Source organism: Helobdella robusta (assembly GCF_000326865.2).
Source record: "Helobdella robusta unplaced genomic scaffold HELROscaffold_18, whole genome shotgun sequence".
NCBI lineage: Eukaryota > Metazoa > Annelida > Clitellata > Rhynchobdellida > Glossiphoniidae > Helobdella > Helobdella robusta.
Genome location: NW_008703981.1, coordinates 2,043,190 through 2,056,377, shown reverse-complemented (window position 1 = coordinate 2,056,377; position 13,188 = coordinate 2,043,190). Strand labels below are relative to the sequence as shown.

Here is a 13,188-nt window from a genome sequence, read left to right as displayed (position 1 = left end):
CATTTTATTTATTTATAAAAATTTTAAAAAGTTCTTTTTATATAATAATTGATTTATTTGTTTGATAAATGTGAATAAATAAAAAATAAATAATTTTAATTTTAAATTTACGAAAATGAAACTTATATAACCATTGATATGTTCGTTCGTCTGATTGTGAATTGCAAAATGATACTACTAAACTAAACAACTAAAAAAACTTACTAAACAAATTAACTTCTAAAGTCTAAATTAAATTTAAATCAAAAAAAAATCCTAGCATTATTTAAAAAAAAACAAAAGAATAAATGATATACCAGAATTAATAATACAGTTGCTAAAATTAATTATTCAATAATTGTACTTAATAAAATCTTAATAAATAAATTTAAAAAAATATATATATATGTATGAAAGAAATAATGGATCTAGCCGAGATTAAAGTGTTGACATCTGTAAAACCTTTTATAAGAACTTTGGAGGTGATATTTTATTTTTATATAAATAAATAAACAAACGATTTCATTTGCTTTAGATTTTACAATTTTTTTTATAAAACTAATATTCATTTAAGAATGTGTGTATCTGTGTGTACGTGTGTGTGTGTGTGTTTGTGTGTCTGTTTGTGTGTCTGTCTAATTATAACGGATGAAATATTTTATTTGAAAGGACCAGAGGAGAATTTTCAAAATAGTTTCTCAGTTTTCGTTCTGCAAAGATTTGAATGAGGAAGATCTGATAGGCATTTGCAAAGCAGGAAGATACGAACAATTTTACACTGGATATGTTTTATTCAAGTCTGTATGTCTTCCTGTTGTTCAGTCATTCATTCGTTCATTCATTCATTCGTTTATTCATTCATTCATTTATTCATTCATTCATTCATTCATTCATTCATTCATTCATTCATTCATTCATTCATTCATTCATTTATTCATTCATTCATTCTTTTATTTTTTCAGGTTATAGGTAATGGCTAACTTTACTTTGTGTTACTTGTACAATAGATTTTCATAAAACAGCTATAATGTCATTAAAATAAGTAATCTCTTTCTCTCTCTCTCTTTTTCTCTTTTTTTTATTTCTTTCTTTTTTTCGTTCTGTATCATCATTTCCATCACCACCACCATCATCATCATCGTCGTCGTCATGAACAACATCGTCATCGTCATTATATCATCATCATCATCATCATAGTGTTATTATCATGGTTATCATCGGTGTATCATTGTTGTATTCATCGTCATCTTAATTGTATCATCATCATTTATGTCACCATCATAGTCACCATCATCGTCACCATCAACTTTGAAATCCATAGAAAACATGATGTCATAAAGAGCTGGTACATATTGTTGAGGGGTAACATCATCATCGGCACTCTACTCTTCTCCAGTGGAAGTTGGTGAGTAGAGATGATGATGAGGATGATGATGAAAAAAATGATGGTGATGGTGATGGTGATGATGAAAAAAATGATGGTGATGGTGATTATTTTTTCAATGTTATTTGTTTTAAATGTACATTTATCGTTTGCAAACATTATCAACTACACACACACGCACGCACACACACACACACACAGTCATACACACACAAACAAACATACACAAACACCACACACACAGAAACACACACACACACACGTATGCACCAAATTATTTAAATATGAAAAATTTACTTGAAAATAATTTTTTTGCACGTTGTATAACAAAACAGAAAAAAACAAAGCAAAAAAAACAGAAAAAAAACATTTATTTTTTACCTTGTTTTTCATCCATCGCAACCTACCTCTGCTTCTATGTTCTGCAACCATTTACTTAATGCTAATTTGCGTTACTATGGCAACTGATTTTTTTATCTTATCTTTGTGTGGTTTATATTTCCTTTACTCTATATTATTGAATCAGAAAATAGATTTTGTTGTTGTTGGTGGCATTGTTGTTGTTAATGTTGTTGATGTTGTTGTAGTTGGTACTTTTGCTGTTGTTGTTGATGTTGTTGTTTTTGATGTTGTTGTTGCTGTTGTTGTTGATGTTATTGTTGATGTTGTAGTAGTTGTTGTTGTTACTGATTCAGCAGTGTAGTAGTAGCGTTAACACTTGCAGTAGCATTTGCCTATAAGTGAAATAACATTTACCGCTGTAGTATTGTTAGTATCGTATTATGTAGGGCAGGTAAGGGTGGGACACACTTTTGCTATGAGGACCGCTTTAAGAACTATTTTACCTTTGAAGGACCGCTTATGTATTTAAATTTTAATTGGATTTAAATTTAAATAAAAAAATGGCTATTTATTTAAATAGCCATTTTTTCTAGTCCATTTTACGAGAATTTTTTTTTATTTAAGATGTTTTTGAGGAGATCTGTGGTTGACGACCTTTCTGTTGAGCTTTTCAATGAAATTCTCCAAACAAAACACCAGGCTTATTACTATCGCTCAGTTATTTTAAAATTATTTTACACACACACACACGCACGCACACACACACACAAGCACAAACACACACAACACAAATATTACAATTATTTTCAACATTGGTACAAATTTTAAAACCTGCACTCTACTTCTTACATGAATGCTTTTGACAGCGGGTACTGAGTTTGAACCAATATTATTATGTTATTATTATTATTATTATGTTATTATTAATATTATAATTATTATTATAATAATTATTGTTATTGCTATTATTATTATTATTATTACTGTTCAGTAGTTTGCAGACTACACGTAACTTAAATTGCGAGCAGAAGTGACACTGGAATTAAAAAGAAGGTAGGGGGCTTGTTACTATTGAGTTATACTATTGAGGGAATGAACGAATGCATGAATGCATGAATGCATTGAAAAATGAATGAGTGAATGAGTGATTAAATGAGCGAACGACGGAATAAATGAATGGATGAATGAAGAAACAGCAAACGAATGAACGAACGAACTATGTACCGATTCAACGGACTAACGGATGAACAAATGAACGAACGAACGAATGAACGAACGAACGAACGAATGAATGAATGAATGAATGAATGAATGAATGAATGAATGAATGAATGAATGTTGATAATAATAATGACGATGATGAAGACAACGCAATGATAGCATGCGACGATGATGAATATGAAGAAGATGACTAAGGTGATGACAACTGCACCTTTGAATAAAATGACAGAACTGCTGAAGGCAGTAATACATTACACACACTCACACACACACACACACACACACGCATGCACAAACACACACACACATACACAAACACAACACGTATTTATTATAAACAGCATGCTATTATTGTTATAATAGCTGTGAATGAAATAGTTGAAATTTAATTATTAAACTGTTTGTTGCTCGCATATGTATGTATGGATGGATGTATGTATATATCTATGTTTGTATGCAGGTATGTATGGACGGATTTATGTACGTATGGTTTGTATGTATATATGTATGTATGTAAGTTTTCATTAATTATTTATATATGAACCCCAGATTTCTTTACACAAATTTTACAACATTGATTATTTTTTTCATTATTTAAAGTTGTTTTTGGTCAAATACTGACACATCACACACACACGTACACAAACACACACACGCACGCGCACACACGCACACACGTGTATGTATATATGCGTATATACACTTAGAAGCTATAAATATGTATATTAATTTGTAAAAAGTTTAGGGTTGACCAGTTAGTTATCTCTAGTCTCCTTTAACTTTGTTAATGAATAAAATTTAATCACTTAATTAATTACTTAATTAATCACTTGATTAGTTAATTAATTGATTGTTTAATTAACTAATTGAATAAATAACTGATTAGCTAACTTTTTTCAGTGATGATTTTGCTTTGGAATATAATTGAATATTAATTATAAGTGATAAGAATGGATTTTGTTAAGTTTAGTTGTCTGGTTAAGTTCAGACGTTTTAATCTTTCATTTATTTGGCGTTATTTTATTTCTTCAAAAATTTATGAAAAATAGGTGCATTTATCAAAATAAATAATTGAATGTCTGGTTTTGGCAAACATTTTGTTGAGAAAAATTAATATAATTTATTTATTTTTATTGATCGTCATCCACTTCGTCCTCGTCGTTGTCGTCAGCAGCAGGTTTTTAATGAGTTTTTACTTTTAATTAATCAACTAATTAATTAATTCCATTTTAAATTAACTTTGGTGCTTATTATTTATTAGTATTGTCTTTTTTTGTTAGTTTAGTAGGGGTAAATATAAAGTAGATGACGAATTTTTTTGGCATTCTGTCAAAATTGAAACACTGAAACAATTTTCTCTTCCACCTCTTTCAAGAATGTTCTGATTCTATTTTAGATGTCGAAGGATGTAGTGAACGGATTGAAATGCCATCGTAGATCTAATAGAAGTTCTTTTTTCACTTTTTAAAATCAAAGCTGTAGAATTACCACAACCCAAAGTACAAACACGCACACAGCAACACACAAACACACGCACACACAAACAAACACACACACAACCAAACACACACACACAAATACATGACAGTATAATAGCCTCTCAATTAGTCACGGTCTGCGTTTGAACTAGAAAAACAATAAAAACTCGAGACACCAGTCTTTAACCGTCTAGGCTAAAAAAAACTTGGCTATTTTTACCGGGAATGTATTAACCTGGAAACATTGTCTCGTTTTATTTCCTTCAATAGTTGGACCTTTTCCTACAAAATCCAAGTTCTTAACTGGTTTCATTTCTTTTCTATTATAGTAAAATTAAGGTTTGTCTTCTCTTATTTTTTTGATAGCTACCCTAGATAAGTCTAAATTTTGTGTATTCGCTTTAAATTTTACTATCGTTGTTATCTATCACACGTTTTGTGTTTGTGTTTATTTGTGTGCGTCTGTCTGTCTGTCTGTCTGTGCGTGCGTGTGTGTGGTGTGGTGTGGTGTGTTACATATGGATTATCTTAATTTCATATTTGTTTCTCAACTGAAAAATATGTATGTATTGTATTTGTTATGGAACGTTACAACGATTGCTATTGGTTGGTTGTGGTCCTAAGTAGAACCTTGAAAGCTTCTAAATGAAAATTATATAAAAAGTTATATTATGCAATTTATGAAATAAAATAAATTTTAAATGATTCTTTCAAAGTTTGGAAGAAAAATTTAGCCCGATATTTTTTAACGCCATTGTAATATATCATACTATGTTTTTCTACTTGGTTTCTCTTTAATGAAATAATTAGATACTTAGTCGAGTTATAAATCAGATGGTGTGTGTGTGTGTGTTTGTGTGTAACTGCATGTGTGTGTGTGTGTGTATGTGTTTGTATGAGTGCATGTATGTATGTGTTTATGAAGCGTATGTATGAGTGAATTGGATACGTATGGTGTGATGTGTCTGTTTGTGTGTTTGTTTGTGTGTGTGTGTGTGTGTGTGTACGTGTATATGTGGTTTGGCTTGTGAAAAACAAACATTCTCTAATCCCCTCATCTCAACGCTAATTGGACAGAATATTCATTTTCTAATTTTTTGCGTTAACTTTTATAATTGAACAATTTCAAAAATCTGCAGAATACAATTTTAGAAAATAAAAGAATAATATTAACTGCATTCGTTTATTTTTCGTTTATCTATCCATTTATACTTTGTTCATAGGTGTGTTCTTTCGTTCGTCCGTTCGTTCTTCATTCGTCCGTTCGTTCATTTGTTCGTTTATTCATTCATTCATACATATCATTCATTCATTCATTCATTCATTCATTCATTCATTCATTCATTCATTCATTCATTCATTCATTCATTCATTCATTCAGAATGACTTTTCTGACTTTTATAAAACACTAAAAACCCCAGCCTAACTGACAAGGTAGTATATACATATAAATCAGTATGTGCCATGGTGAAACAGCAATAATAGTAAAAATATTATTATTTTTGGTATTATTATTATTATTGCTGTTGTTGTTATAAATAAAGCCAATCACAGATATAATTGCATATTCATTCATACCATGCACATACATATTAGTTCAATGGTTCTTATCAGCTAGCAACACACATTCATTCATTCATTCGTTCGTTCGTTCATTCATTCATTCATTCGTTCGTTCGTTTGTTCGTTCGTTCGTTCGTTCGTTCGTTCGTTCGTTCGTTCGTTCGTTCGTTCATTCGTTCGTTCACTCAATTCATTCATTCATTCGTTCGTTCGTTCGTTTTTTCGTTCGTTCGTTCGTTCATTCATTCATTCATTCACTCAATTCATTTATTCATTCATTCATTTGCTCATTTAGGAATAACGATGCCAATAACTATTATAGAGTAATATAATAATAATGATAATAATAATAATAATAATAATCATATGATGGATGTGAATTACTATATATAGTTCCTCATTTTGAATTATAAGTTCGATCGTTAGATTTTTTTTTGCAAATTTTATGTGAAATTGTTGTTATTTTTTTTTTTATAAAATATAATGAGGGTTTTTTTGGTTTGTTTCACTTTCTCTCTCTTTCTCTTTTTTTCTCTCTCTTTTCTCTCTCTTTCTCTTTTCTTTCTCTCCCTCTCTCTCTCTCTCTCTCTCTCTCTCCCTCTCTCTCTCTCTCTCTCTGTCTCTCAATATAGTATTTTAACTTTTAAACAACTTCAGGATGACATATTTAGGAATAATACATTCTTTAGATTCCTTTCGTAAAATGATGATGATGATGACGATGATGATAATGATAGCGATGATGATGATGATGATAAGAAAATTAAAAAGTTTATTTAATTATTATGTTTATGGAAATAACACTGTTTTAAAAATGTTGTATATGTGTCCTTATGTTTGTGTGTTTCTATATAATATATATATATGTGTGTGTTGTATATATGTATGTGCGTGTTGTGTGCGTGCGTGCGTGTGTATGTTTATTATTATTATTCCAGATGAGATTTGAAACACCGTAGTGAAACCAAACTAGAAAAAAAATTGCTAAAAGTAATTTCAGTGCCTTGCTATTCATACTTCTACTACTACTACTACTACTACTACTACTACTACTACTACTACTACTACTAATACTACTACTACTGCTACAACTACTACAGCTACTACTGCTGCTGCTGCTGCTACTACTACTACTACTACTACTAGTACTATTACTACTACTACTAATGATAATAATAATAATAATAACAGCCAACTCTCATATGATTAGTAGTGAACATGTGTTCAAGTGTGTTTTTATTTACACTTTAGTATGTATGTGTGCGTGTGTAGGTATGTGCGTGTGTAGGTATGTGTGTGTGTATGTATGTATCTGTATATGTGTATGTATGTATGTGTGTGTGTACGTATGTATGTGTGTATGTGTTTTTGTAAACAAACATTTCAAGGAATTAACAATTGTGCTTTACAGGATGACGTGTTATAGCTTATAGAGCAACATCATACAAGATGTTATGTTAGCGTGTTATTTCTTGACATTTTTTAGCTCGTAGTTTAGTTGTTTGCCTGTTGGTTTTCTCATTGCTTGCCTCTTGCATCCATGTCACTTTATTTTAACTTTTATTTGTTCGTTCGTTCACTCGTTCGTTCACTCTTTCGTTCACTCATTTATTCATTCATTTGTTCGTGTGTTGTTCGTTCTTTCATTCATTTGTTTCTTTACCAATTAATTCAATCTTTTGTTAACTGATTTGATTATTTTATATACTCGATTTCTGATTGAATGAATAATTGATTGAATGAGTGGATAAATGAATGAATGAATGAAAGGATGAATACATGGACAAATAAATGTGCTTTTGGATGGGAATTATATTGTAAGACGTATGTTTTTTATTTGTTTTTGTTTATGATCATACACACGCACACGCACACGCGCACGCACACACACAAACAAACACACGCATACACACATACATTACAAATACACTTACACTCGTACATGCATACATACATACTTACACACATACAAACATACATACATCATACTTAGATATTATTGACAGATAATTATAAACATTCTCAAGCCTATGGATACCGTTTGATTTTATTTTTAACTATAATAATAAAAATCACGTAACTATCATCATAAGCTTCGTCGTTGTCATCATCATCATCATTATTAACCACCATCATCATCATTATTATTAACCATCATCTCATTATTAACCATCATCATCATCATTATCAACCATCGTCATCATTATTAATCATCATCATCATCATCGTCGTCGTCGTCATATCCTTATCGTGTATGTGAGTTTTTATTTCGTAATGTTAATACGAACAGATATAATTTTCTTGGAGTATGTAAATCTATAAATTATTATTGTTATTATTATTATTATTATTATTGTTATTATTATTATTGTTATTATTATTATTATTGTTATATCATTGTTATAAAAAATGTTATTTTTTTATAATAACAGTTTTGGCAGAAGGATGAATTCGCCATATCGAATGGATGACTGTTTGGTGCTGGACACAGCTGACATGATCGTTGTTAGTGTTGTTGTTGTTGATGCTGTTGTAGTAGTTGTTGTTGCTGTTGTTGTTGATATTGCTCTTGATGATGTTGGTGTAAGGATGCTGTTGTGATTTTGTGTGGAGTTTGTTGTTACTGTTGTTGTTGTTAGCAAATTACATTAACCGTATTCTTACGTGACATGATCGTTGTTGCTGTTGTTGTTGTTGTTGTCGTTGTTGATGATGCTGTTGTTAGCGTAATTATGTTGTTACAAATGATGTTGTTGTTGAATTTGTTGTTGTTGATGTTAGCAAATTACACTAACCGTATACTTACGTACAAAACCAAAGTTGTAATTTTGTAAATATACATTGCTTACATTTCGTATTTTCAGATTGATTACAACAACAACAACATCGTCACGAACAACAACAACAACAACAACAACAACAACAACAACAACAACAACATCTTAAATGAGGTCATCAACATCAAAAACGTCAATATAACCGGCAACGAGTTTAGTGGTAGCAGTAGTAACGACAACATCGACTGTAGCACCGACGGACATTACAACATTTCAATGCTTGTTCAAACCGGAACAAAATATATCAACAACGAACATCACAACAACAACAACAAAAATGAAAACAACAACAACAGCAACAATAACAATAACAATGACATCATCAACAACAACAACAGCAGCAGCAGCAGCAGCTACCACAGCGACGACATCGTCAATCGCAATTATATCGTTGAAGGAAGAATACTTAATAAGAGTTTCTCCTTCTCAGGAAATGACAAATTAACTTATCAGGTATTGGTTTAGAAAGTTGTTTATAGGTATTTATGTACACATACACACACATACACACACACACACACACAAACGTACACAGACATACGCACACATATACGCATACATACAACATACATGCATGCATACATTCACAAACTTATATGTATATGGTATACATATATGCATACAAACAAACACACATACATACATATGTATACATACACGCACAAGCAAACATACAAATATATAATTTAAAAACTTTGTTTAAGTTTGTTTATATAATGATCGAAATGTTTAAATGTTGGCTAGGCTGTTGTGTTGTCTTCTTGCTAGTGTAGTGTTACTGTAATTTCAAAATGTTTACATTTTGTGATTTTGTTAATTTTTGAAAGAATGAACGAACGAACGAACAAACGAACGAACGAACGAATGAACGAATAAATGAATAAATGAATAAACGAACGAACGGATGAAAGAATTAACAAACAAACACATGACAAATTTATTTATAAAAACTAACAAAAAAACCTTTCCCCGCTAGACTCCAGATCTATCTCCGATGTCCGACCACTACCGTCATAGTGGCCACCACCCACACCACCACCACCACAACCAGCGATACCAATTTAGTAGCAGCAACGACAACGACTCGTCCAGTTTGTCATCCATTCTCACTGGACTGCCTGAAAGTACTGTAGATTCCGACGACGACGACGATAGTGGCCGACGTGGTGGCCACCGTGGCCTCTGCGATGGTGATGATGAGTCTGATGATGACGGGTGCTATAGCGATGATAATAAGGTAGATAAGATGTGAGTGAGATGTGAGGGAGATGATGTACACATATCATACATACATCCATACACATACATACATATATACATACACACACACACACACACATACATACATACATTTTTACATACATACATACATACATACATACATACATACATACATACATACATACATACATACATACATACATACATACATACATACATACATACATACACACACATGCATATACACATAAATACACACGTACACGTGATGACGATGATGATGATTGCAAAAATTAATTATTATATAATTATAACTATAATATAATGAGTTAATTATATGTGAGTGATTATTTCATCATTATCTCAGAAATACTCTTTGGATGTAAAACTTCTTAATTAATAATAAAAAAAAATGCCTGAAATCTGTTAAATGTAAAAAGGAGCAAAACCGAATGATTGATTGACGAAGAAAATAAATAAAAAAAGAAGAAAAACGGATTGACAGATTGAGAAAATGGAAAAAAAAGAATAATGATTGATAGATTGAAAGAGAAAATGAAGTTATAGGTAGGTTCAAGGACTGTTTGGTTCATCGTAGCATATAAATCAAACGTTTGTGGGAGTACTGCAAAATACCGCGCCATTTGAACGTATCGTATCGTATCGTATTGTATTCGTAGTGTATTGTATTGTATTTTGTTGTGTTGCATTCGTATTCGTATTGTATTTATGTTGTATTATATTGTATTCTTATTCGTATTCGTTATGTATTGTATTGTATTGTAATGTATTGATATGTATTGTTTTCTAATGTAATGTAATGTATTGTATTGTATTCGTATTTGTATTGTATTGTTTTGTGTTGTATGTGAGCGCTAATAGTTACTAGACACTAAATAACTGAGACTCATATCCTTGAACTACTATTTTGAAATTTACATGCAAGAGATATTTCTGCGACTGATGTAGATTCATTAGTGAAGATGATGATGATGAAGAAGAAGACGATGAACAGGATGCATTTATGATCATCATTATCACCATCGTCATTATCACAATCACAACGATAACATCAACAACAACAACAATAACATCAACAACAATAATATCAACAACAATAACATCAACAACAACAACAGCGTCAACAATGACAACAACAACAACAACAAAATTTTTGCTAACTTTACAAATGTTACGTAGGTTGGCGTGTCAGATGAGGTGTTGGACGCCCTGAAGAGCAATCCCAAAACAGACCATGACGTCGACCTCATACTCGGACTTATACAGCATCTGCCTGTCGGTCTATTGCTGTTCTTCTTCATGTTACTTCTTTTGTTGTTGTTGTTGATGTTTTCGCTTTTGTTGATGTTGTTTTTGATGTTTTTGATGTTGTTGCTGTTGCTATTTATGCTGTTTCTAATATATTTTCAGTATAGCTAAAATTTTCATCAAAATTTATCTGTATGTTCTTATAACTCGTCGTAAAATTGACAACTACACAAACTGACAAATGAATAACTTTTAAACTTTCACCTTTCAACTTTTACCTTCAAACTCTCACCCTTCAAAATGACCTTCAAAAAAATGACCTTCACCTTGCAGGCCTTCAACAACATGACCCTAAACGTCAAACGACTCCTCTGCCAGCGCATGCAGTTTGGTCAGGTGACCCTCGACAATGACGTCATCATGAAAAATGGCGCTCAGTTCGATACGTGGGTGGTCATCTTGAATGGGTGCTTGGAGTTGGAAAGCGTTGACGAGGGGGGTGTTGGTGGCCATGGGGACACGATTGTTGAACTAACGCAGGGGGATAGGTGAGGGGCAGTTTAGGTTTTTTTTTCTGATGAAACTTTCATATTTTTCATCACTATCCTCATCACGTAACTATTACCATGATCATGAAACTACTATCATCATCGTGTAACTATTATCATCACCGTTGCCGTGTAACTGTTATCTCCAGTTTTGGGGTGAAGCCCTCGATGGAGAAGCAGTTTCTGAGGGGTACGTTGAGGGTGAAATCTGACTGCTGCCAGTTCGTCGCCGTCACCCAAGAAGATTATTGCAACATATTCAACGAGGTTCTATGCTCGCTTTCATCATTATTTATACGTAATGTACCTTATTTTTCAGACCATTAGTGTTTTGGGTTTGGATCATTTATTTGTTCTCTTTTCGTTTATTCATTCAATCATTCGTTCGTTTGTTTGTTCGTTCGTTTGTTCAATCATTTATTCGTTTGTTCGTTCATTCATTCGTTCATTCGTTCGTTCAGGGTGAAGAGGACTTGAACAAGGTGAAGGTGAACGGCGAGGTGGTGCTGGTCACTGAGAACAGGAAAGTTGAAGGACGGGAAGATAAAGTCAACGTCATCATCAGAGTGAGTTACCTTGGTAGTTTAGCTGGCTGTTGTGCATCTCGCATCACAGTGTCCGCGTTCGAATGCAAGAAGATCTCCTCTATCACGCACGCACACATTCTATGCATGCTTATTTAATTGTCAACATCCACATCATCATCATCATCATCCTCATCAGCAACAACAACATCATCATCAACAACAACGACATCATCATCAAAAACATCATCATCGTCATCATCATCAACAACGGCAACAACAACACTATCATTACCATCATCACCACCATCATCATCATCGCCGTGGCCTTCAGGGAACTCCAGAACAACTCCTCAAAGAACTCTTTGGCACGACAGCTCCCAAAGACCCAAACTACCTGCAAGATTTTTTACTCACATACCGAACTTTCTATAGATCGACTGCACAACTCGCCTACAAACTGCTAGACTATTTCGAGAAACCTGAATACAGAGAAAAGGTGAGTTTTTTGAATACGTGTTTGTATGCTTTTGTGTATGTTTGTATGTGTATGTTTTGTATGCGTGCGAATGTTTTTGTATGTGTACGTATGTTTCTATGCGTCTGTATGTTTGTTTGTGTATGTTTGTGTGTGTGTCTGTGTATGTATGTATTTGTTTGTGTATGTTTATAGATGTGTATATTTGTATGTATGTTTGTGCATGTATTTTGTAAGTGCATATATTTGTTTGTGTGTGCGTGTGCGTGTGTGTCTTAGCGTATGTTTCGAGACAAACAAATACAAACAAACATACAAACAAAGGTTATATCCATCCTGTTGCA

The 13,188-nt window shown here is 32.3% G+C and overlaps 1 protein-coding gene across 1 annotated transcript in view; it reads left to right on the top strand.

Moving 5' to 3' along the window:
* Positions 1 to 8,412: 8,412 nt before the first annotated feature.
* The window catches only part of HELRODRAFT_170597 (hypothetical protein), a gene marked incomplete at both ends in the record, with an annotated part of 11,407 nt that continues 6,631 nt past the window's right edge, over positions 8,413 to 13,188 (top strand). Inside the window, 8 exons of the mRNA XM_009016400.1 lie at positions 8,413 to 8,472; positions 8,832 to 9,257; positions 9,856 to 10,041; positions 11,226 to 11,321; positions 11,628 to 11,842; positions 11,992 to 12,109; positions 12,304 to 12,408; positions 12,701 to 12,865. Of these exons, the coding sequence (XP_009014648.1) occupies positions 8,413 to 8,472; positions 8,832 to 9,257; positions 9,856 to 10,041; positions 11,226 to 11,321; positions 11,628 to 11,842; positions 11,992 to 12,109; positions 12,304 to 12,408; positions 12,701 to 12,865 (1,371 nt within the window). The remainder of the gene's footprint in view (positions 8,473 to 8,831; positions 9,258 to 9,855; positions 10,042 to 11,225; positions 11,322 to 11,627; positions 11,843 to 11,991; positions 12,110 to 12,303; positions 12,409 to 12,700; positions 12,866 to 13,188) is intronic.